General features: G+C 45.5%; 1 protein-coding gene across 3 annotated transcripts; it reads right to left on the reverse strand.

Annotated features, from left to right (window-relative positions):
• Positions 1-1110: 1110 nt before the first annotated feature.
• Positions 1111-4306, reverse strand: PRR15 (proline rich 15). Of its 3 annotated transcripts, none has more exons than XM_084785954.1 (2): positions 3836-4306; positions 1111-2277 (listed from the first exon to the last, which is right to left on the reverse strand). In XM_084785954.1, the coding sequence occupies exon 2, from the start codon at positions 2128-2130 to the stop codon at positions 1744-1746; it is 387 nt and encodes a 128-aa protein (XP_084642080.1). In that variant the 5' UTR covers positions 2131-2277; positions 3836-4306; the 3' UTR covers positions 1111-1743. The 3 variants fall into 3 exon arrangements, with proteins under 3 accessions (XP_084642080.1, XP_084642081.1, XP_084642082.1); XM_084785955.1 differs by lacking the exon at positions 3836-4306 and adding an exon at positions 3152-3363; XM_084785956.1 differs by lacking the exon at positions 3836-4306 and adding an exon at positions 2953-3100.
• Between the last annotated feature and the right edge of the window lie 19428 nt (positions 4307-23734).

Genomic DNA, 23734 nt, shown 5'->3' on the forward strand with positions numbered 1-23734 from the left:
AAGAGTCTTTCTCATCCAAGCAGCCAACCTCCTAGAGACACTGACCACACACTTTCTGTCTCTAAATGTACCTTAACAGTCCTCCCGTGCTTACAAAGAATATAAAAGAACAATAAAGCAAAATGCATTTTATCTTCTGATGTATGTAAGGTATTCATAATTTCCAGGTAAACAATCTCCAGCAATTTCCTTTAGAATAAGATCTTAGGTATGTAGAAACTGAGCTATCAGATCATTAGCTGTACTCGTCTGCGGCATCCAAGCTCAAGTCACTAATTTCAAAGCAGTTAAGCCACACTCATCAAATATCTATGGGAATTTCTGTAGATAGCTAACATGTTTTGTTATTTCATAAATAAATAATTTGATAATGACAACAACAACAAACAAGAACCCACATCTTGGTGAGGGTGATTTCCCTGCTTTGCATTTGTTTGTAAATGAAGCTGTGTGTGTGTGTGTGTGTGTGTGTGTGTGTGTGTGTGTGTGTGTGTGTAAAGGGATGTGGGAGAGTCTCAGTATCTCTCTCTAGGGTACAACAATGATCTCTTGTAATCTGCTGAAAGCAGGTGGTATTCATTTACTCTCACTTGAAGCTCATAATAAAAGCAAATAGATTTTTCTGTTGTTGGTAAGAGTCTTGGGCTTCATAGATCAAAGCCTTTGAAATTAGACAAACGTAGACTCAGACTAAAGGACACAGGCTCTGAAGCAACAGGTGGGGAAAGCAGCTTTGCACAAACTGAATGAGCTCAGTCCGTGCATTGGGCAATTCTTGTGAGGTTCACAATAGATGCTAAGAAGGCTTTGTGGGTTACTCTGTGGAAGTGTACTGAAGAAACAGGAGAATGTAGGTAGCATGAATTGGTACCACTCCCTTCCATTGAATTTGGTTGGCAAATTGAAATATCTGGCGAACTGGCTCCAGCTGGGTGTTGCTGGTTTCTAGAAAAGTCCTTTGCCCAGCAGCTTTCCAACAGTAGCTGTATGGCAAATAATTAACCTTGTCACTCAGGACCTTGCATGCCTGCTTTTAAGTATGATGAGCTTCAGACTTAGAACAGAAAAAAAAAAAAAAAGAAAAAGAAAACAAGAAAGTCACCTTAAGTCTTACAGTTCAACAATTTTAATAGGGCACACTAAACAGGCATACAGCTTTGCAGTCCTCACTTAAAGTGATCTTATTTCTCAAGTAAGGGTTGGGGGAGTCCTCTCTATCCCTTCACAAAGGAATAAATCTAGGGTAGTACCACCCTAAAGTGCAAATCTCAACTATTAAAAACAGTGCTGTAATTTGCTCTCCAGAGTCCTCTCTGTAAGAGCATGGCTTCCTCATTTGAGAAGCTGGAGAGGCAGTTACCTACTCATTGCTTCCGAAGTAGCCATCCAGCCCTTTCACTACCACAGGTGACAGGAAGAACAGCAGCGGCACCTCAGAATAACTTTTTTTAAAAAGCCAACTTCCTCAGCAGCAAGTATCTATCCTTAAAAAAAAAAAAAAAAAAAAAAAAAAAACACCAAACCCCAAAAACAAACCCACCAAACAAACAAACAACTTACTCGTCTTTTCATCATGGACTACTGAAAACTCAGCTGACATTTCACTTACTAGAAAAAAATAAGTCTTGAAGGCCTTGGTCACCTGAACATTCTGAACTTGGGTAAGACACCAAATACTAGGGCTGCGGGTAATAGCGTTTCTCTCTCCACAGAGAGAAAGACAGTCTTGGAAGCTTGCACAGGCTATTGCTTGTCCTCCTCGGGGTCATCTGGAAAGTCGGCCTCCTCAGGGGACCTGTCTCCTTCTGGGATCAGCGTGGCCCGCACTTTCCTCTTCTCCTTGAATCGGCCAGAGCGAGAGATCTTCAAATTGCGCCGGCTGCTGCCTGATTTCTCCTCACATATATCTGACCTGGGGGACTCTCCGGTATCCCCAAGGACATTGGAGTGCTGATTTTCTCGCGAGCTGCTAGTCCGATCTGAGGGAGGTGGTGAGGGGTTCGGTAAGGGAGTCTTGGTCTCTGCCTGAACCTGAGGCTGCACCCCTACCGTGACTTCTTTGCTTTTTTTCCTGGTTAACGATTTCCACCAGGGGCCAGAGCTGCTGGTGGAGCTGCCACTGTCCGCCATGGCCTGGGGACCCTGGGCACCCCGTGTGGGGAAGGGCCTGGGTAAGGACGTCCTCCCTCTCTCCCCGTGGTCTTAGATTGTTCACTCCAGCCCTCCCAGGCTTCTCCCACTCTGGGCTGCCTGCCGGATGGGAGTAGAGGGAGCGCCCTGCAACAGGGAGAAAAAGAAAACTTGGGTTAGTCAACCGTTACAGGCTCGCCATTCTCCTTTCCTCGGAATTGGGGCTCCTCTAACTCACGTGTCCCTCCAGTGGGACACTGGCTGACCTGCAAGCGTGATCTCCTTGAACTCCTGGCCATCAAGAGCAGCCTGGCGCCAGAGGAATTATGACCCTCAGCCTGACTGTATAAGGACCACTACAGGTGCCCATCTGCCCTTAGAACTAACTGCCTTCCTTCAGAGGAACACCCCAGAAGCGGGTTGTGTAGGAGGATGGGGGCGGAGAAGCTAGCATGCCCTGTCCATTACACATGAGCAATGAAGATGAGGCATTTTCTTTATTAGCAATTGAAGGGCGAGTGTCTAGCACATTGAGGTGAGACCGTTCCTGAGCTAGTGGTGGTCCTGTGTTCTATAAGAAAGCAGGTTGAGCAAGCCAGTAAGCAGCACTCCTCTACGGGCTCAAATTCGTCTAAAGCCTTTTTTTCTACTACGTTGAGTGGTGATGCTTGTGAGGGTATCCAAGTGAGAAAGTGGACACACAAGCACACTGTGCTTACTTCAAACTGCTTCAAACCACTTCTGCCTTGTGACTTTCTAGCCCTAACTTCCCTTGAAAACCACCATCCCACCCTTCCTTTTACTCCCGAGGGCCAGTCTCACTGTTGAAGAAAGGCCTGGTTTTCCAACTCTTCTGCTACTTTCCCATGCGAGTTTCATTCTCCAAAGGAGAGTGCGCAACCAGGAACTACAGAAAAGGTTTCTTCTTCCCCAAACATTGACTAACGGAGGCCAAAAGCTCCTCACACTGCAAGCCAGACTCCTGGCACACTTCCCGGTGCGCGTGCTCCTGGACACTCACCGCGAGTGGGCAGGGCTCGTGCGCACCGCCCATTTCTAGTTTTCAGCTCTGCCGCTTCGCAACCCACGCGCTTTGCGCTCCCGGGATTCGCGAGTGAGCAAAAGAGGGAAACTTGGGCCGCTTTTGTTGGTGCAGGTTCTCCCGGAACTGCCTGAGAGAGGAAGTCTCTGCGCCTACAGGAGGCGGGAGCAGTGGCCGCTGGCACCATCTCCTCCCCCAGGATGCCCTGAGGACATACTCTGGGCTAGGACTCGAAAACCGTAAAAGCAGAACATGCCCAAAGTTCTTTCCTTACGAAAGGCGCCCACACCCTCAGGTACCGTCAGCAATGGGGCCTGCAAACACCTCACTCCCCCCTACCTTGCAGATCTGGGGAGGGGGGGAAGAAGCCCCACCCCAAGGCATTTATTAATGGTGGCGGCGGTGGGGCAGCCCCAAAGCCTTAGTCCTCCACCCGACACTTTCTTCTTCACAGTAATCAACTTGGTGTGTACGGAAAGGCTTTGTGAGAATTGCGCAAGGAAAAGATGACAAATAATGCTAAAGTAGACAGAGCGCCATTCTGGGGGCCTCTCCACTGGCGGCCAGAGAAAAGACACCGGGAGGGGTGAAACAGCATTCCCAATGGGCATCGCAGCGCCAGGGTCTGTATTGTCAGATTCAGAGGGACTCTAGCTCTCTCACCTGCTTGGGCTTCCAGAGCCACCGGGGCTCCGTGCTCCGCTGGCTGCCCAGAGCACCGAGGGGAGTCTTGTGGCCACCTGAAGCTTAGGTATGGTGTTCCTTGTCGCTGTCTCAAAGAGATGCAGGAATCGTTGTTGCTGGACTCTTGCACACTGTGGGGACAACGAGGGGCTGGCAGCGTGCACCTCTCCGGTCCCAGGGGCTGTCAGATCTGTTGTCCCAGGGGGAGCCCAGACAGCCTTTCCCGGCGGGAATTTCACATTCTGTGGCGAGTCCCTTCTTCCCACTCACGCTGGTCCCTGGCCGCTGCGAGATTGGGACCTCAGCTGTTGACTCCTGCTCACTCGTCCTTCCTGAGCGTCCGTAGGAAAGCGCAAAGACATCTGTCCACCTGCTGGTGGCTGGCCAAAGGACTGAAGACACTAGAACCGCGGAGGAGGGGAGGGTCAGTGTAGGACAGGAGGCGGCCCGCTCTGCTACAGGTGCAGGTAGCCGCTAGCGTCCCCGCCCTCCTGGGTACCAGATTGGACGAGGTCACAAACGTGGCTCCAGTCTTGAGGACTGTGATTGGAGAAAAAAACTGCACTGCGCCGCCCTGTTCGTGTTCCGTTCTTGCGCCGAGGTTTGAGTTCCAAGGCATTCAAGTTTTTAACTCCTAGAGCTGAGTGAAACTCAGACGTGTTGGAGAGCGTCGGGCACCCTCACTCAGCTAAAAGGCGAACCACGTCGTTGGCGTCCTGCGCTATTCCTAGTACTGGGTGGGTTAACTCACTTGCTCATCACAGCACACCAGGAAACCTTGGCGTTAACTCACTTGCTCATCACAGCACACTAGGAAACCTTGGCGTGCGAAAGCTAAACAGTCGTCCAGGATTGCCAGCTGAAGCACAAAGGGGCAGGGTTGGAGCTTTGACTCCTGCTTAACCACCATGTGATAGCACAGTCTATTGGCCTTGGGTTCTTACTATGACTTAGTGACTATGCTGCTACGCATTATTCGCATCTGGATGTTCACAAACCGACATCCGCCTGAGTGTAGATGTATAGTTGTAGACCCAAGCCACTGACAGAGTGAACCTGTGTGCTCTATCACCATGTAGGGTCTTTAGCTAAGTGGTCATTCGACAAAATAGTATTAGAGGAGATACTTTTCTAACGAAGGCAAAGCTTCAACTTGAAAGAGAGATTCTTGGGGTCCTCTTCTCCAAGCAGGACTCTTCTCCTCTAGGACACGCAGTCCAGACAGAGCATCTGTTTTGAGTACGTTCTGCAGAGTAAACCTGATGGGAGACAAAACGCCCAATTCAAATTCCTTTGCAGTACAGGTTTGATAGGCGGGAATTTTTATAGAATCTTTCAATACACCGAGGAAAAGGAAACTATGAGGACTTGGTTCATGCCATAGTCTGGGTTTAATTTAAAAAAAAAAAAAGGATGAACACAGCACTGTGTATTTGGAAGTGAGTGGTAACTCCCTTCCTCCCACCCTCTCTCCTTCCCTCCCTTCTTTCCTCCTCCCTCCCTCCCTTCCTTCCTTTATTGGTGGCGTTTCACCATGTAACTGAAATTGGCTTCAAACTCTGGCAGAGCACCAAACCTGACTCCTTGGGGCTAAAGTGAGGACACCAAATCGTAACGCAAGTGCGTTATGATGACTAGCTGCCAGCTTTAAGGGGGGAACTCTTTACAGAGGAAGAAGTCAAATGGTGAAAGCTTGTCTGGGGGTGTCACCGCTATCTACGGAGCTGGGGCGCTTGCCATTGTTGAGCACATGGGTGCTATACCAAGGAAAGGACACTAGCTCGCCGAATGGCGTTTCACTCAGTTTTGGTTTTCACAAAGCCCCAAGCGTTTTCTCAATAAACAGATCCTTCTCCTCTTATTTATGTTCAACAATGTCGACTGTTTCTGTTACGTTTCTTGGCTTGAGGGGAAGCACCTTACAAGTGAAATTTATGGGTTGCATAGGAAGGTAAAATTAGGGAAAGATGAGCAGAGTCACAGGAGATGGAAAGCATTTCAGGCAAACAGCAGGCAAGGGAGCCTCAAGGTGTGAAGGGTGCTGGGGCTCTCAAGGGTCAAAAAGCAAATGAGTGATCTCAGCGAAGAGAGTGGCTGATGTGAAGTGGGAGGCATTGCTGGATAGCTGAGTGCAGCACAGGCTTCCAAGAAAAGCTGTGACTATGGCCCAGGACAGGCTAATCCAAGCTGTCTCCCCCCCCCCACACACACACACACAATTAATGAGTTCCTGCTTAAGGAACAAATCTAGAAGGCAGACCCTGGGCGCTGGCAATTAAAATCAGAACCTTGGAGGTTAAAGTTGATCATTTCTCTTAGCAAACCTGAAATGTCTGGTGGGGCTGGGGAGAGGATCACATCTTTCTAGCTCTAGTTAGAGATGGGCCTGGGAAGGAATCTGAACAAATGCTTTCAGAATGCCACCGGTCAAAATGGGAGAAGCCGAAGTCCCCTCCATTCATCCCCAGGGAACTGTGGTGTGTCTTAGATTTGTTCTTCTTACTCTTGCTGCCCCCCACTGTTCACATCTCCTGTTCTCATCCCTTCCTTTTTTTTTCTTTAGCTCTTTGTCTTTCTCCTTTTCTTATCCTTCTCTATGGACACTGTCGATGTTATTTTTTTATACAACTGTGTTTGTTTACTTGAGCATATTTCTTCACCCGGCTATCACACAAATAATTGAGACTTTTATATTTGTTTACAAGGCTTTACAACACAACCTCGAGCAGTTTAAGCCTGTTCTTTTTTTTTCTTTTTTTTCTCCTTTATTAATTTATTCTTGTTACATCTCAATGGTTATCCCATCCCTTGTATCCTCCCATTCTTCCCTCCCTCCCATTTTCCCCTTATTCCCCTCCCCTATGACTGTTTCTGAGGGGGATTACCTCCCCCTGTATATGTTCATAGGGTATCAAGTCTCTTCTTGGTAATCTGCTTTCCTTCCTCTGAGTGCCACCAGGTCTCCCCCTTCAGGGGACATGGTCAAAGATGAGGCACCAGAGTATATCTGAGCCATCTCTCCAGCTTAAGCCTGTTCTTAATCCTCTACGTTAGCCTGATGCCATTGTTGCCAAAATCCCCAGTTTACTTGCTTTTTAGTTTTCTCTGCTCCAGCTAAATCTTCTTCACCTCTCTGGCACCTCTGCCTCTGCCCAAATCCACTGCCTAAATTCCCTACTTCCTCTTCTAACTCCTCTTCCCATAGCTGGCAGGAAGTCCAGTCCCATTCTCTCTCCTGCTCAGCAACTGGCTAAAAGCTGCTTTATTGGCATATCAGGAAACAATCAGGGAGCAGAGTTTATACAACATTTGGGCAGGAAATTCTCAGAACAAGGTTTGCATTCAGATATGGGTGATACAGAAATCAGCATTTGAATTACACAATAACTTTATGCCTACAGGACACCCCTGTCCTTTCACAGGTAGACATGTGTTTCTCTTCTTTTCCTTCATAGTCTCCAACTGAGTCACTCTGCATGGTCATTTGTGCTTTCCACGTGTTCACATCAGGGTTTGGATTTGTTTAACCTTTTATAGTGAGCACTGCAAGCAGGCATGGAAGTAGAATCTTCTCCCTGCAGCATCTCATTTTTCTGCCCAGTTCCTGGAGTATCTATGGATGTTCCTTTCCTATGGTTTTTCTAAACAGTTGATCTAAGGAAGGCCAAACTTTGTCCTGAGTCAGCTCTCTCGGCAAGTCAATCACAGCCAAGCCTTTGAGCAGGCCTATTAGTCTCTCTTTCTCCATGCACCCTGTCACCAGATCACAGGTTTGGAAGTCGTGGTTTCTTGTTCCCCTTCTTCACAGAGCAATTTCATGCAGAATTCTGGTGGCTGGAACTGTCTGGGTATCTGCATCCAGGTGTTCTGCAGGGCAGGAATGGTGCGGTCTGTGCTGGACCTTTCTTCCAGCAACGGGTCTCCTTGGCCTGCCTTCTTCATTTTCTTTTCATGTTGCTGAAGGTGGAACCCTGGAGCTTTAGTCAGCTAGGTAAACATGACCATTGATCTACATCTCTCCACTCGTTAACCTTCCTTCTTGTTGGAACCAAACAACCATCTTTCTTGTCAGCCTGGTTCTCAGATGGAATATATATATATTCTGCCTGGTCCTCAGATGTATTGTCTTCATGTGCTGAAGTTAACACACCTCACTGTAACTCACTGGGTGGTACAGCAGCCCACCTCTTCTACTAACATGCCTTCCCAGCATCCCCCAGTTCAAAAGAGCACACAGATTGGCATTCTCTTTTGGCTTATCTGCAGTGTCAGCCAATATCATTGGCTTCCTCTTTAAAAAAGAATCCACTATTCTGCATCTTCATCCTCCCCGCCCCCCAAGCTCCTTCTCTGTCTTCCTTCCCACTGACAGTCTCAGGTCCTTCCCACTGACAGTCTCAGGTCCTTCCCACTGACAGTCTCAGGACAAGCTGCGTTATTTCTGTCCCAATGAGATCAGTATCATGCCAGCTATATGTTCCTTCTTTCAATCCTAATACCAACTGGTGGTCGCTACCGAGATTGTAAGTAGTGCTTTGGATAGAACACCTTGTGACGGTAGAGCCAGGATGCAGGATGAGGCAACCTGACTTCCGAGCTAGAGCCTAGACACTATGGTTTGGGATTTCTTGAGATGCAGCCTTACGTCTCCTTCTGACCATCTTGGTCTTCCTCATAGCAGTAAATACTATTTACAGGAAGGTTACATCTTGACTCTGTATCTTCAGCTCTGTCTCTCTGAGTTACAAAGCTGAGTATGTATGTGGTTCCTTGATATTTTGTCATTAAGTCATATTGTAGTGCTTGGAATGAGAAATGTTCCCTATAGTCTTGAGCATTAGGACCTTTGGGCCCCAGATGCTGCTTTGGGGAGGTTTAGGTGGTAAAACCTTGCTGGAGGAAGTATACCCCAGGGAGTGGGCTTTGAGAGATTGAACCTTCACCTTATTGCCATTTTGTTCTCTTTGATTGGTGCTTCTATCTCAAGATGCTAGCTCTTAGCTCCTGTTCCTGCTGCCATGCCCATTTCTTTTGTCCATAACAAATTCTTAGCTCTATAGAAATGTAAGGCCATATAAAATCTTCCTTCTATAAGCTGCCTTGGTCATGAGGTTTTATAGCAGCAGTGGAAGAGTAACCAATACACACACATCAATATGAAGTCATAAAGCAGGATTTCTCAGCATCATCTCTCATATCCATTATCTGCCCCTATTCCAAAATCTTCTGTCCAAATGCCTGACACTATACCTGTGTAATAGTGCAAGCCTGATACACATTCATAGTCCATTTGGGATGCTATGTATCACAGTCCATGGACCATGGACCACATGTCTATTGTACCCCATGTACCACCACGACCATGTACCACAATCTAGTGCGAGGGTTACTTTATGTTATCAACTTGGATGGAATTAGCATCACCTAGAAGACAACACTGTCACAGGTGGTAGGTACCATCTCGTGGAGTGTGATCTCAGACTGAATGAAAAGGAAGGAAGAAGGGGGTGGACTGGATACCAGCCTTCATCTCTCACTGCTTCTTGGTGTAATTTAACCAGCTATTTGACATTCTTGCTATCATGCTATCCTGGTAATTTGTTTGCTTGTTTTGTTTTGTTTCTTTTGTCAACTTTATACAAGCTAGAGTTGTCTGGGAAGAGGAACCTTAGCTGAGAAAAATGCCTCCAGCAGATTGACTATAGGGAAGTCGGCTGGGCATTTTCTTAATTGGTGTGGGAGGACCTGGACCACTGTGGGCAGCACTATTTCTGGTTGGTATAAGAAAGCAAACTGAGCAAGCCTTGGAGAGCAAGCCAGTAAGCAGAATTCATCCACAACTTCTGCTTCAGTTCCCGCCGCCAGGTTCCTGCCCCAACTTCTGTTCATAATACGCTGTATGATAACATAAACTCTTTCCTCCCCTACTTGTCTTTGATCCTGACCTTTACCACAGCAATAGAAACCTAACTTAAACCACCTGACTTCCACACCATACTGGGCCATGTCCTCAGATTATAAGCCCAAAGAGTCCTTTCTGTAGGCTGACTGTCTTGGGATAAAGAACTGTTATGACCCACAGGCCCTACATGATACATTTCAACATGGTCACATGATGCCAGTCTTCAGCCACTGCATTCTGCTCTTCCCAAAAAGTCCTTGCTCTTCATTCACACTGACCTCTGCCACCCCAGGGTAATGCTTGTGACAATTCACTTGTCCCTACCAAGCCCTTTGTAAAGAAAAATTACTAAATTAGGTGTACTGTGTTACTTTGATCCTCTCAACAATGTCCACTTACTCTGTTATTTTGCTCCATAGTCCTTTCATCTCGTAAACTCTACCTTAGAACACATTTCTATGAAATATGGCTATATTAGTTACTTGTCTTGTTGCTACAAGAAAATCTCGTAGAACAACTTGATGAAGAGCTTCTTCTGGCTCATATTTCCAGTACAGTCCATCCTGGCAGGCGTCTTAGTTAGGGTTTCTACTGCTGTGATAAAACACTGTAACCCAAAGCAACCTGAGGAGGAAAGGGCTTAGTTAGCCTACACGCCCCAGGTCACAGTCCATACCTACAGGAAGGTCAGGGCAGGAAGATTTAAGGCAGAAACCTGAAGGCAGGAACTAAAGCAGAGACTGAACTGGAGCTGTTCATGGCTTGCTCTCCATGCCTTGCCGAGCCTGATTTCTATCCAACTCAGGACTACATGCTCAGGGATGGTACCACCCCTGGTATTGGACTCACCTACATCAATCGTTTATCAAGGAACCGCCCATTGGCTTGCCCACAGGCCAGTCTCCTGGGGGACCTTGCCTTGACCACGGTTCCTCTTCTCGAATAACTCACACTTGTGTCAAGTTGACCACCTCACCAGGACAGTAGGGAGGGTATGGCAGCATGAACAGGAGCTGGCTGGTCACATCATAGTCACAGCCCAGAAGCAGAGAGCCAAGGATGCTGCTGTTTAACTCCCCTTCCCCTTTTCATTCAGCCAGGACCCGTGGAATGGAGGGGCTCATACTTAGGGCGGATCTTCCCACCTTGATTAAACTACTCTAGTTAAGCCCTCATAGACATGTTCAGAGATTTGGTCCCACGGTGGCTCTGCATCCACTCAAATGGACAAGTGGGGTTAGCCACTATACTATCCTTCATCTTTTCCTCAGTAATCCGTCACTGCTGATCTCTTTAAGCCGTGTCATTATTTTGTCCCAGTTCTGGTGTGACATCTTTGATGGTTATTAAAGTTGTTTTCCTTAAGATCACATACACACACACACACACACAAGCACACACACACACACACACACACACACACACACACACCTTACATTATTTTTGTTGAGAAGTTGTCAATCTGTAACTTCTTTTAAAAATAATTGGACCCCTACACTGTGTGCTCCACTATTAAGATTTTTCTCATTGCTTTGGATTTTCTCACTATTACTCAGTATTTAAGTATCAATTATTTTTCATCATTATTCTATTGTTTGGGTTATTTGATTCTTTGTTCAGCTTTTGGCAAATCTCAGTCAGTTTTTCAGCCATTACCACCAACCTCAATCTCTCTCTTCATTTGTCTTCTTAGGCTATGCAGCCATGGTTTCTTTCTTTGGGGGGGGGCGGGGGGTGGAGGGAAATCTCTGTGTATAGCCCTGGCTGTCCTGGAACTCATTTCACAGCCATGGTTTCTAAGTTACTTTCTCCCCCAAACCCCTTTTAGCTTTCTGTGATGTGTTCTAGATTATTCCTTTTGATCCATATAATGATATATTCTCTTTTTTAATGCTGTACCTAAAGGACTGTTAAATATGTCATTAGTTTATACATTGTAACTACATCTTTGATAAATATTTTCTTTAGTTTTACTTCAGATATATTTTGTCATTATAGTTTCTATTCCTTGGAGGATATGCATATCTATCTATCTATCTATGTATCTATGTATGTATCTATCATCTATCTATCTAATCTTTGACTCCAACCTATGTGGTTGTTTTTAAGTTCTAGTTATTCAGGCATCTAAAGCTTTTTTTGTAGGCCGAATTATTGTCTTTTCTGACAGTTCCCATGCACAGGGTCTTATTTCTTGGTATCCTTGAACATCATACGTTGTTCTTTAATTTCTTCAGTTATTGGTAAGGACTTACTCTAACAGGGATTTTCAAGGACTCGGGGGAGCTAGCACATAAGAGCACTGGAAATTCACAGCTTGGGGTTGTTTTAGACCGAGCAGATTCATGAGAGCAGGAGTCTGTATCCACATTCTCTGGGAACACGCCCGTTAATGTTTGCACTCCCCACCCCCATCCCCTCCAGTCTTTGCTGTTATTCTGCAACTTAACTGTGCTTGCAGACCTGTGGGAAGATGAACAGAGGGATCTTTTGCTATGTCATGCCCTCATTGAAGTCATCGGGCCCCCTGGGGATTTGGAGTTAATGAGGACAGCATCTTCAGTTAATCTTTACCTTGCGTGAGTCCCTGGCTAGTGAACATGTCCTTTCTGCTTCCAGAAGCTACCAAGACGGAAGTTATTTCTGTGTTCAACCCTTTCAGCGGAGAATGCATCCAGCAACTCACTCCCACTGAGGGCAGTGAGTGTGCTCGGGTTATACTGCAAATGCTTCCCTTGGTGTTTGTCTTCTTCGCTTGACTTTCTTGTTCATTTATTGACTTGTTTAGTCACCTGACTCCCTCACTAGAGAATAGCCCCATTGTGTAGCCATCATTTCCATGACAACTGCTTTGTATCAAGTGTAGTTCTAGAAACAACACATAACATATTATAAATGTTCACTTTCCTAAAAGCTCCATGGCATAGACAGTATTCTTATTATAGTTCAAGAAGCTGAAGGACGAAGAACTTACTACTCTATAAATTATATCTTAGTTCTTTTTTGGCATAGAACTATATCTATATAGCACACAGCTGGTTGGTGTCAGAGCTGGCATGTGACCCCAGGAAGACTGCTTCAGGGAGCAGGCACACAGCTCACCACTCTGCTCTGTGTCACTTAAGAGCACTGTAACTTGGCATGGTGCCCTGCAATAATATTCTCAGTATTGCTGAGTGAGTAATCACAGAAGACACAGATATGGATTCTCTGTTATAAAATGATTGATTCAGAAGAAAGAACAGCAATAAAGTAGCAGTAAAATGTACCTTCATCATTCCCATGAGATAACAGGCTGATTTCTTTTTAATTCTGAGCGTGGTTGGTAGAGCCAATCTAGTTTGTTTGCTTGTTTGTTTGTTTTCATTTTTGTTGCTAGCCATTGGAAGAAAACTATAATGTTGAAATAAGGTCAGGGAGAAATGGTTTAGGTGGTAAAATACAGGGACATTACACTAGAGGGTTGTTGCTGAAGCTTTGTTAGAAACTGAACCTACAGAATTCAGAGCATGACGTTTCCCAGCAAGGCTCACATGAGGACGTCTGAGCTTGCTTAGGAAACAGAGAGAATTCACCTTTATTATTCATCAGAAAACCACTGATGTAGGTGGAAGTCATGCGCTGTCGTGTAAGACAAGGCTCTCTTGCTGGTCACCTGATTCCAGATCAGGGCCTGACTCCTTGCAAAGGTGACCTGCTCTCTACCATTGGTCATGTCCCTCTGCTCAGTGCCAGTTCCGTTATGCCCTGTCTGCTGGGCTGTTTTCTCTTTTGTGGTTGGTCAATGTGCCAGCACCTTGAGTCACATGCCCACAGCAGAGGAGGCTATCTGATGAAAGGTAACCTGGTGCATGGAGATCTTCTGAGTTCCTCACCTTTATTAAGGCCATTGTCAAATGCATGGCCCAATCCCCTAGGAACCACTGCTCGTCCTCTCTTCAGGCTGTCAGAGGGGCTAGTGATGCTTAGGGTGCTCATGTGTCCTCAGGGCAAACATGGGAGCATCTCCTTTTCAGACTTTCACTTAGTGAGCAGTCAGGCTTGTGCACACAGAGGCAATTTCATTTCCATAGCAAAAGGAAGTGCCTTAGCTGCAACTGTTTAAAGCCTTTGTGATAACAGTAAACCAAATCTCATTACAGGCTTTTCATTTTTAGTGACCAGAGCCTCTCTGAGAGATGGGCAACCTCAGTCTCACAGGCTCATCTTGGAAGTTGAAGCAATTTTCTCAAGGCCGCCAGACTTAGAGGTGGAGCAGTTTTGATCAGGCTTCAGTTAGTTTGTGCCTAGATCAGTGTTTTCCTCATACTCCTCCTTAAGTCTTGACTTGCACTTAGTTAATCATTAGATCAATAAGCTTTTGTTGTTATCAAGGTTATTCTGTCAGAAGAGTTAGTCAATTGGCCACAGTTCTGATCAGTTCTGATCTTCTAACTTTCCCTTTCATACCAATCTAAGCCACAGATGGTTACTCAAGTGGTGGTGACCTCTGGGATCTCAGAGAACTCAAAACATAGTGCATATTGTAATAATATGAGTTTCTTACACAAAACACTTCACGGTTGGGTTGGATGCTAGCTGGGTGGCTTTAGGAAAATTATTTCACATTTCTAGGCTCTGATTCACTTATATGTGAGGTGGGGAAAATTATTCACTTCTTTGGGCAGTACAGCATTAAAGTAGACAATGTGCATATTAAATTCCCTAGCATAGAGTCCGAACAGTAGACACCCCAGTGAATGCTTGCTTTTTTTTTCCTCTGTGACTAATTTATTTTCTTGGCTAAAGTTTAAGTAAGCAAACTTTATCAATTAGCCAATGAACCAACCAACCAACCAACCAACCAACCAACCAATAACTCACTCATCATGCAATTCCAAAGTCTTTTTGAAAGTAACGTCAGAGTCTTACAAAGTACTGTCAATATTATTTGCCTTGGCCAGTTCCTGCCCGCCTCCCCAACAACATCATTTACTGTAGAATATGTAATTTAGGACAATTCACTCTGAATCATGCTACTTTCATGAGCATCCTTAATGACTAAATCCAATCAGGCAGATGTTTTCTGTATGTGATTCAGGAAGGCTCTCTATCTCTAAGCACCAAAATCGCATTACCTAGTCAAGGGAGGCAGTGTGCCCGGGTGAGCCTGAGAGCCTGGCATGTGAAAGGAGAGACAAATGGCAAGTAGAGAGCCTCAGAAGTCAGGTCACTGCCACACTGTAGTTCCGGGTTCTCCACCCGTAACCTGTATCACAGAGTCACACTTGAGAAGGAAGAGGCCCCAGAAGTAATGCCTTTGATATCTCAGCCAGAATGGCTCTCTTTTGGTTTTATTTCATTAAAATAGTATATGTGTTTACACTGAAGAGTAAACGTTACTAAGATGCTTTTAGAAAATCACAGGGGTTCCCCGGGACTAGAGAGATGGCTCAGTGATTAAGAATACATACTTCACTTAAAGAGGACCCACGCTTGGATCCCAGCTCCTACTCTGGAGCTCACAGCTATGTGCACTGAACATACAGCGTCACATAGACATACAGATACATACATAATTAAAAGGACAACTTTAAAAATCTTTTAAAAAGAAGAGAAAAGAAAAAAAAGAAAATTGCAGGGTCTCTTACCTTAGTTTTTCCTGCAATGATCTCCCACACTGTTTCTGATCATTTTGACTGTATTTTGGTACTCACAGCTCTCTGTCCCTCTAAACAGTATGGTGCTGTGCTTTCTTTTGAATCACTAAACATTAGACTGTCCTAGCACGGTAATTGAGAACTTAGTTCACTTATGCCTCCATGACTCTCTTTCCTTTCCCTCAAATCCCTTCCAGAAAATGTATCACAGGTTTGGTTCAACTGTCTAGTCCGTAGTTTATATTGTGCCAAATGCAGATATTGCTTAGGTTAAATCTATAGACATACCCTTACTATCCTGCTTTCTTTTCATGAAAATTCTGATGATTCTAAAATTGAAATTTTCTATTTGTTTACCTTGTCCCCTTCTGTCCTCACAATAGCTTTTGAGTGCGTTGTGGTTTGAGTCTCACTGTCGGCCTCAGGCTCACTGTTCCCGTAGCTGCTTCCCAGCTAGTGCGGCTGTGTTGGAAGCTCGTGGCAGGTGGGGTTGGGCACTGGGGATGGGGCTGGGAGATGATGTAGCCACAGATTCCTGAACCCCAGTACTTAACTATTCCATCCACTTCCCATTTCCACCCCAGACTATCTCCCATGAAACTGTGAGCCCAAATCCTTCCTCACTTAAGATTTTTTTTCTTAAAAATCATGTACTTTGTTACAGTGGTGAGAAAAGTAACCAACAACGGTGTGCTTCATCTGAGTGACATCAACACTGGGTGTCCCTTGAGCTTCTTATGGAAGCCACTCTTGGGTAGCTTTACGCTCCTTCACTCAGGGCTGACTTCTTCCTGACTACTGCATACACTGCCCTGGGGGATGTCTTGAGCTGTGCTCCATGTTTCCTGGATTGGGACTCTTCTCTTTCTTGGGGTACTTTTTCACTTTGGGGGAGCACATCAGCAGGTAGAGTGGCATGAGTCAAGGTAGCAAGGCTTGCTTCAGTGTCTGTTCCATGCTGACATGGCTCCAGTTCTGCTTGCCCTCCATGCCCGATACTAGCTATCCTCCTGCAAGAGGAAGCAGTGCTGAGTGACAGAGCTGCAGGCAGGAGATCTCCAGGAGACCCCAATGGGAGACCCTGCCCCACCTAACAAAGGCACTTGCTACACCAGATCCACACCATCCACTCAGAATTCCTTCAGAGACAAGTAGCTTCTTGTTGTCTCATTCAGTCTATTGAAGTTTGGATTTTCTGCCACTTGTAGCTAGTCAGTAGGAAAGGAGACATACAGAAAGCCATGAAGCTATATGACTCAATTCCATAAATAAAGCTTGATAACATTTTCCACCCTATCTTTAGAAATAAGCTCATGACCTCCTGCATGTTAGGCAATGTTCTTTCAATGAACTGTACCCTCAGCTCTGATATAAAATCTAAAGTAAAATAGGTAAAAAGCTGGATACATAATTCTCTAAATCACCATTCTGAAAATACATTACATATTACAGGGTAAAACTTTTCCTAGGGCAGTAATAATGGCTTAGCTTTTAGAAATCTATTTACCATGTTACTGTGTAAACAGTTGATGGAGCAACTGAGAGCTCAAGAGATTGCAGAAAAGGGCATTTATTGAAACACCACCAAGCAGGAGTAATTTTGTTTGTTTGTTTGTTTGTTGTTGTTGTTGTTGTTGTTGTGAGACAGAGTTTCTCTATGTAGCCTTGGTTGTTCGGGACTCCCTTTGTAGACCAGGCTGGCCTTGAACTCACAGTGATCTGCCTGCTTCTGCCTCCCCAAGTACTGGGATCACAGGGGTGTGTAACCACACCTGGCAAAGCATGAGTTTTAAGAAGTGTTGTCATAGGGTCAAGAAGGGTGATTGTGTGATAGCATGTGCACAGCAGGGAAACACAGCATCTCCTTTGTTGGGGAGCAGAATCCCCAGAGAAACATGGTGAAGACATAAGTGGGACAGTCTCTTCCTTCCCAGAACACCTGGAATTCATGGTTTTAGTTTTCTAAGCGACATTAATGCAATCAAATTTGAGGAGCAGTTGTGTAAAAATTCCATTAATCACACTAAATGTGGACCTTCTTGGTATGTTTTCATTAAAGTCAGAAGCAAGATGTGACTGCTGTCGTTAGTGGAGGTCAATGCCTCTGGAGAAGTGGTAAAGATGGATGAAGAGGAAGAGGAGGAGGAAGGGGAGGACAAGGAAGAGGAGGAGAAGGAAAGGGGGAGGAGGAAGAAGAGGACAGAATGAGAATTGGGAAGAAAGAGACAGAGTTGCCTAAATGTGTATTCCATTTAATGATGCAGAAATAAGGTCAAATTTAGACAAAACTATGACAATTGATGAGCTCATCCAGCAGGTTGTTAGACATCAGATATATAGATGTAGACACTCAGCAGTATTCTTTGTTTTGGTTTTTCAAGACAGGGTTTCTGTGTAGCCCTGGCTGTCCTGGACTCACTTTGTAGACCAAGCTAGCCTCAGACTCACAGAGATCCGCCTGCCTCTGCCTCCCTGAGTGCTAGGATTACAGGTGCTTCCACCGTGCCTGGATGCACTCAACAGTATTCTTTTTTTTTTTCTTCAGTTTTCTGAGACCTTGGCTCAAGGTCTTGTAGCCTTGGCTGTCCTGACTCACTTTGTAGACCTGGAGGACTAATTTAAAAAATTACGTTTGCAGAACCCCAAACCTGAACCATGCCCCAATACATTGACTAATTAACAAGTTGTAGGTATAAAGACTTAGCTATACCATTTTTGGCCATATACCCAAAGGACACTCTACCCTACCACAAGGACACTTGCCCAACTATACTCATTGTGGCTTTATTCATAATAGCCAGGAACTGGAAACAACCTAGATGTCCTTCAACTGAAGAATAGAAAAAGAAAATGTGATGCCTTTATATACTGGAGCATTACTCAGCTGTTTAACAAAAATGACATCATGAAATTTGCAGGCAAATAGACAGAACTAGGAAAAACAATCATCCTGAGTGAGGTAACCCAGACACAGGAAGACAAATATGATGCTATGTATTTACTTAATATATCAATGATATTATATATTATATCCGTTATATGTGGATACTAGCCGTTAAGTAAATGATAACTAAGGTGCCACCTGTAGACCCGGAGATGTTATGTAAAGAGGAGGGCTCTAGGGAGATGCACACATCTCCCAGGAAAAGGGAAATAGAATAGATTTTGTGAGTGACTGGGAGCAGGTGGGGATGGGAGTGGGAGAAATCAGGTGCTGGAGGAAGACGGAGAGAGAGTGTGGGGAGAGACAGCTGGAATTGGGGGCCATTGGGGGAACAGTGTGGAAACCTATTGCAGTGGAACCTTCCTGGAATCTATGAGGGTGATTCTAGTGAGGACTCCTAGTAACAGGGGCTATGGACTGGGACAGGTGGTCTTGACAGTTGTGGCTGGCGGCATGTGAGTTTAGTCATGGGCCATGTGCACAACCAGGTCCTAGGGATACAGCCCCAGTAGAGGCTAACTCTGGAGAGAGGCCACAGGAAGGGCATGGAAACCATTCCTCAGCAAGAGGAAGTGGGGGTATCAGGGAGATTATGGGTGTGGCTGGGCAACAGCTCCATGTGCTGAGCCAAGCCATGCTCAGGCCTGACCTGGCCTCTTTGCATATCAGTGTGATGGGGCCATATATGTACATGTGTTACAGTGTCCCTGAATGCATGTGTGAGGATGGGGCTTAATGTTTTGAATATGAAATGTCCCCCATAGGCTCATATGTTTAAACACTGTGTGGGGGAAGTTATAGAACCACTCGGAGGTGGGAGCCTTGGTAAAAGAAGTACATCACTGGGTGTGGCCCCATTTGCCTACCTGCTGCCATGTCATCCCATTATGGTGGACTCAATCCCTATAGGACGGTGGGCTTCTCTCTTAAGTTGATTTTTCCAGGGTAGGTACTTTATCACAGAATTGGAAAAGAAAATACAAGACCCTGATAATAATGTGTGTATGATGGGGTTCCCTTGGTACATGCATGATGGGGGTTCCCCTGAGCACATTTATGTGATGGAGTTCCTATGTGCATGTATAATGGGGGTCCCTGAAGTGGTCATGTCTTGTAGCCAGGGAAGGGTTTCTAGTGGCAGGACTGGGTTGCATTCACTTGAGTTGTTGGCCAAGGAGGTCCTATGGAGATCCCTAAACAACCCAGGCTGATGCTAGGACAGAGGCTGGCTCTCCTCAAACTGGCCTCATTGCCAAGGACATCCACACAGCTCACTGAATGTGGAAAGGTCAAGTTGTTGCCTGCATGGAGCCTTCACCCTTACAGTCTAGTCTCTTTGGTACAGGAAGCTACTCTGTAGGCTACTGAAGGAGAAACATAGATACCAACCCAGTCACAAACCTTTGACCTACAATCTGCCCTGCCTGCAAGATGCACTGGGGTGATAGTGGTGCTTGGCCAACCAATGTCTTATTTAACTTGAGGCCCACCCCACAGCAGTCCATGTCTGACACTGCTTGGATGGCCAGGAATGAGAGACTGGACAGCCCAGAGACCTGCGGTAGGATCAAACACAACTGGTCTGAGAAAGAGAGAGAGAGAGAGAGAGAGAGAGAGAGAGAGAGAGAGAGAGAGAGAGAGAGAGAGAGAGAAGAAAGTGCCTTGTCCAGTCATCACCAGAGAAGGTTCCTCTGGCAGCAGATGGGAATGGGTACAGAGACCCACAGCTCAACATTTGGAGGAGAGAAAGTCTAAATTGGAAGTCTCCATAAGATCCCTCCCCTCCGAGTATGGAGATTCCCGTGGAAAAGGGGGAGGAAAGGTTGTAGACGTCAAAGGGGTCAGGACACTAGGACAACACAGTCCATTGGATCAATAAAGCAGGGTGCACATTGGCTCACAGAGACTGACGTGGCAAGTGTGGGGCCTGCAGGAGCACCAGGTCCTCTGCATAGATGTTGTGGCTGTTTTTGTGCGACCCCTAAAAGTGGGAGCGGGTATGTCTCTGACTTGTTTGCCTGTTCTTGGGACTCTTTCCCTCCTATTGGGTTGCCTTGTCCAGCTATGAGGGCTATTGCCTTGTCTTATGTATTTTGTTTTGTTGTGTTTGGTTGCTATCTCTCAGAGGCCTGCTCTTTTCTGAAGGGAGTTGGTCGGGGAGGTGGATCCATAGGAGAGGGGTGTGTGTGTGTGCGTGTGTGTGTGTGTGTGTGTGTGTGTGTGTGTGTGTGTGTGTGTGTGTGGGAGCTGGGAGGATAGAGTGAGGGGAAATTGTGCTCAGAATGTATTTTATGAGAGAATAATCTATGTTCAACAACAACAACAGCAGCAGCAGCAGCAACAGTAGCAAAGGAAATGGAAAAACAATAGAAAGGAATAAAAAAGATTTTCAAGTTTTCAGAGCCCTGAACCTGAGCCACGCCCCAAACTTGCCTTGTTAACAAGTCCTAGGGCTCCATGTCCAGGCAATTTTTCTTTGTGAAGCACTGTGTGTGAACAGTCCTGTTGCCCTGCTCCCACCTGCACCTGGCTTAGCCATGTGCATGTAAAACCATCCTGGCCGGTGTGCTTGGACATCTGATGGGGATCTAAGATGGGTTCTTTGCAGTTAATTGGGACAAAGCAGCCACGTAAACACCTGAGTCAAACTGAGAGAAATGCTCATGGGACGCCAGAGGCAGGCTCAGCGTGCCCTGCAGCTGGGCCTCCTCTTCAGTAGTTGATGTCTTATCCTTTAAGTCCTTTTTAATCAGAGTTTCATTTTATGTGCCACAACAGTTTCCTGAGGCTGGAAGTGGTTAACTGGAAGTACTTCTCTCAAAGAAAACTCCAGTTCCGTTTAGTTGTGTTCCATGTTGGGCAGCTGGAGATTGCCTGAACTCAGCTCCAGTGTAGCTGACACTCTCCTGCCTCTGAGGGCACCTGCATGCACATGGTGCACATACTGCTCGACACAAGTAAAAAAACAGAAAAACAAAAAAACAAAACAAAAAACCCAACAACAAAACTCAACCTTTCCTGATGGATAGATTTGCTGCTGATGTTTCCTATAGGTTGATGTCTGTGTCCTTACTCACACTCAGCTAGTCTTTCTGGGACTGGTATTAAGTTTACTATGCCAGCACTGGACTTGCTCATGAGACACTGAAGTCATTGGGATCCATCCAGGAGCTTAATGGATTATTTAAAAAAAGCAAACCTGTTGGTGTTATTATGAACCCCCCGGGGGGAAAGAATCTCATGTCATCCTCCTAGACACATACAGAGGCTGTATGCACAGCATGTATGTGAACACACACACACACACACACACACACACACACACACACATACTATTGTTGACTTGATCATGACACTGAATCTTTGGCAGAAGGAGAACTATTTTTGTCCTGATAGTTTTTTTTTAATTCTTTGTTTTTATTTTTGTGTTAGTGTAGGTGTCTGTGGGCTCTTGCCACAGTCCACCTTTGGAAGTTGGGCACCTCTTGTGGGGGGGTCAGTCCTCTCCATCCCTCATGTGGGTTCCTGGGATTGACCTCAAGGTTGTCAGGGTTGATAGCAAGCACCGTCACCCGCTGAACCATCTTGCTAGCCCAGAAAATTCAATATAGTTTTTGTTATTGTTGTTTGTGGTTCTGGTTATTGAGCCCAGGCCTTGTGCATTCTAGGTATATGCTGCCAGGCTTCCCACCAGGATGATAATGGACTAATCCTCTTAAATTGTAAGCCAGCCCCAATTAAACGTTTTCCCTTATAAAGTTGCCTTGGTCATGGTATCTCTTCACAGCAACAGAAACCCTAAGACAGTTTACAACTAATATATGTGCATTGCTATATATTTTACATTGAGCTTGGAGTATTCGCAGTCAGGGTACCAACTACTCTTAGAAAAGTGCCTGGGATGCCAAGAGGGCAGCTAGTTATTGCGTCCATTTTCAGATTGCAGACCTAATATGGACCAAGATGAGCCACTGATGTGAACACACAGACTGAGCCCCAACATTTCCTTGAAGACCCCATTATTTTTTAATTCTCTTATGTTTAATTAAGAATTTTATAATGGTTTTATTTTATTTACATTGGTGTTCCGCCTCCATGCAAGTCTGTGTGAGGGTGTCAGATCTTCTGAAACTGAAATTAGACAGTTATGAACTGCCATGTAGTTACTGAGATTTGAACCAGGGTCCTTTGGAAGAGCAGCCAGTGCTCTTAACCACTGATCTATCTCTCCAGTCCCTCTCTTATTTTCTTAAATAATTACTTTGTGATGAAAACCAGAAATTGCGGTCTCCATATGAGACTCCATCCTTTGAACTTGGCACTTGGCCAGTAAGTCCCGACTGCTTTCTAAAGAACTCACACCTGGATTGCTTCTCATCCAGTGTGCCGTGAACTGAACTGGGCTGCTGTTGCCCAAAGCAGCATCCTGCTTGGCTTGGAGCCTCTTTTCTTTGACTTTCTGCTTTCTCTTGCCACTTGCTGGATCTTTCTTCCTTGAACATACATCCTTTACTTGGCACACAGGCTCTTCATCTCTCATGCTGGCCTGAGTATTTGCTCTCATTCCCTTCCTCTCCACTTCCATCTCACAGTTTCACAAACCCCCATATGCTCTCACTCTCACACGCTGTGGCTGGCGCTTCCTGCATTCTCTGCTTCGGGAAGCCAGAGAAAGATGTCAGAGGGTGAGTGGAGATGTGCCATGGGCTACTCATGCAAGTGGTGGCTGTGAGTCTTGTATCAAGGATTTTATGTTTTAGAGGGAGGCAGCTCCTGCGTCTTGTGATGCCCCTGTATTAGAAACGTCTAGAAGAGTCATCAGTAGGAAGGCAACAGAGGAATCTTGAGTGTAATAAAAATCTTTCAACTCAAATCAGGAAAACACAATATAGCACTGTTAGCTACTTTAGTCTGTCTGTTCTTGTGCTGCCTGATTTTATGTCAACTTGGCACGAGCTAGAGTCATCAGAGAGGTGGGAGTCTCAGTTGAGAAAACGCCTCCATAAGATCAGGCTACAGACAACCTTGTAGGGCATTTTCTTAATTAGTGATTGATGCGGGAGGGCCCAGCCCATGGTGGGTGGTGCCATCTCTGGACTGGTGGACCTGTGTTCTATAGGAATGTAGGCTGAGTAAGCCATGAGGAACAAGCCAGCAAGCAATTATTGAAGCCTGTTTTCTACATTCTCTGAGGGAATCACAATCACTTCATATTTCCTTTCTGACTTATTACTAGTGTGTATGGATGATGTATGTATGAGTATGGGCAAGCATTGCTGCAGCATTCGTGTGTAGGTCAGCCTTCAACTTTCAGGAATTGTTTCTCTTTCCACCATGAGTTTTGAAGACCAAACTCAGATTATCAAGCATGCGTAGCAAGCACTTTTACCCAT

Source organism: Acomys minous (genome assembly GCF_964271855.1).
Source record: "Acomys minous genome assembly, chromosome: 6".
Classification (NCBI taxonomy): Eukaryota; Metazoa; Chordata; class Mammalia; order Rodentia; family Muridae; genus Acomys; species Acomys minous.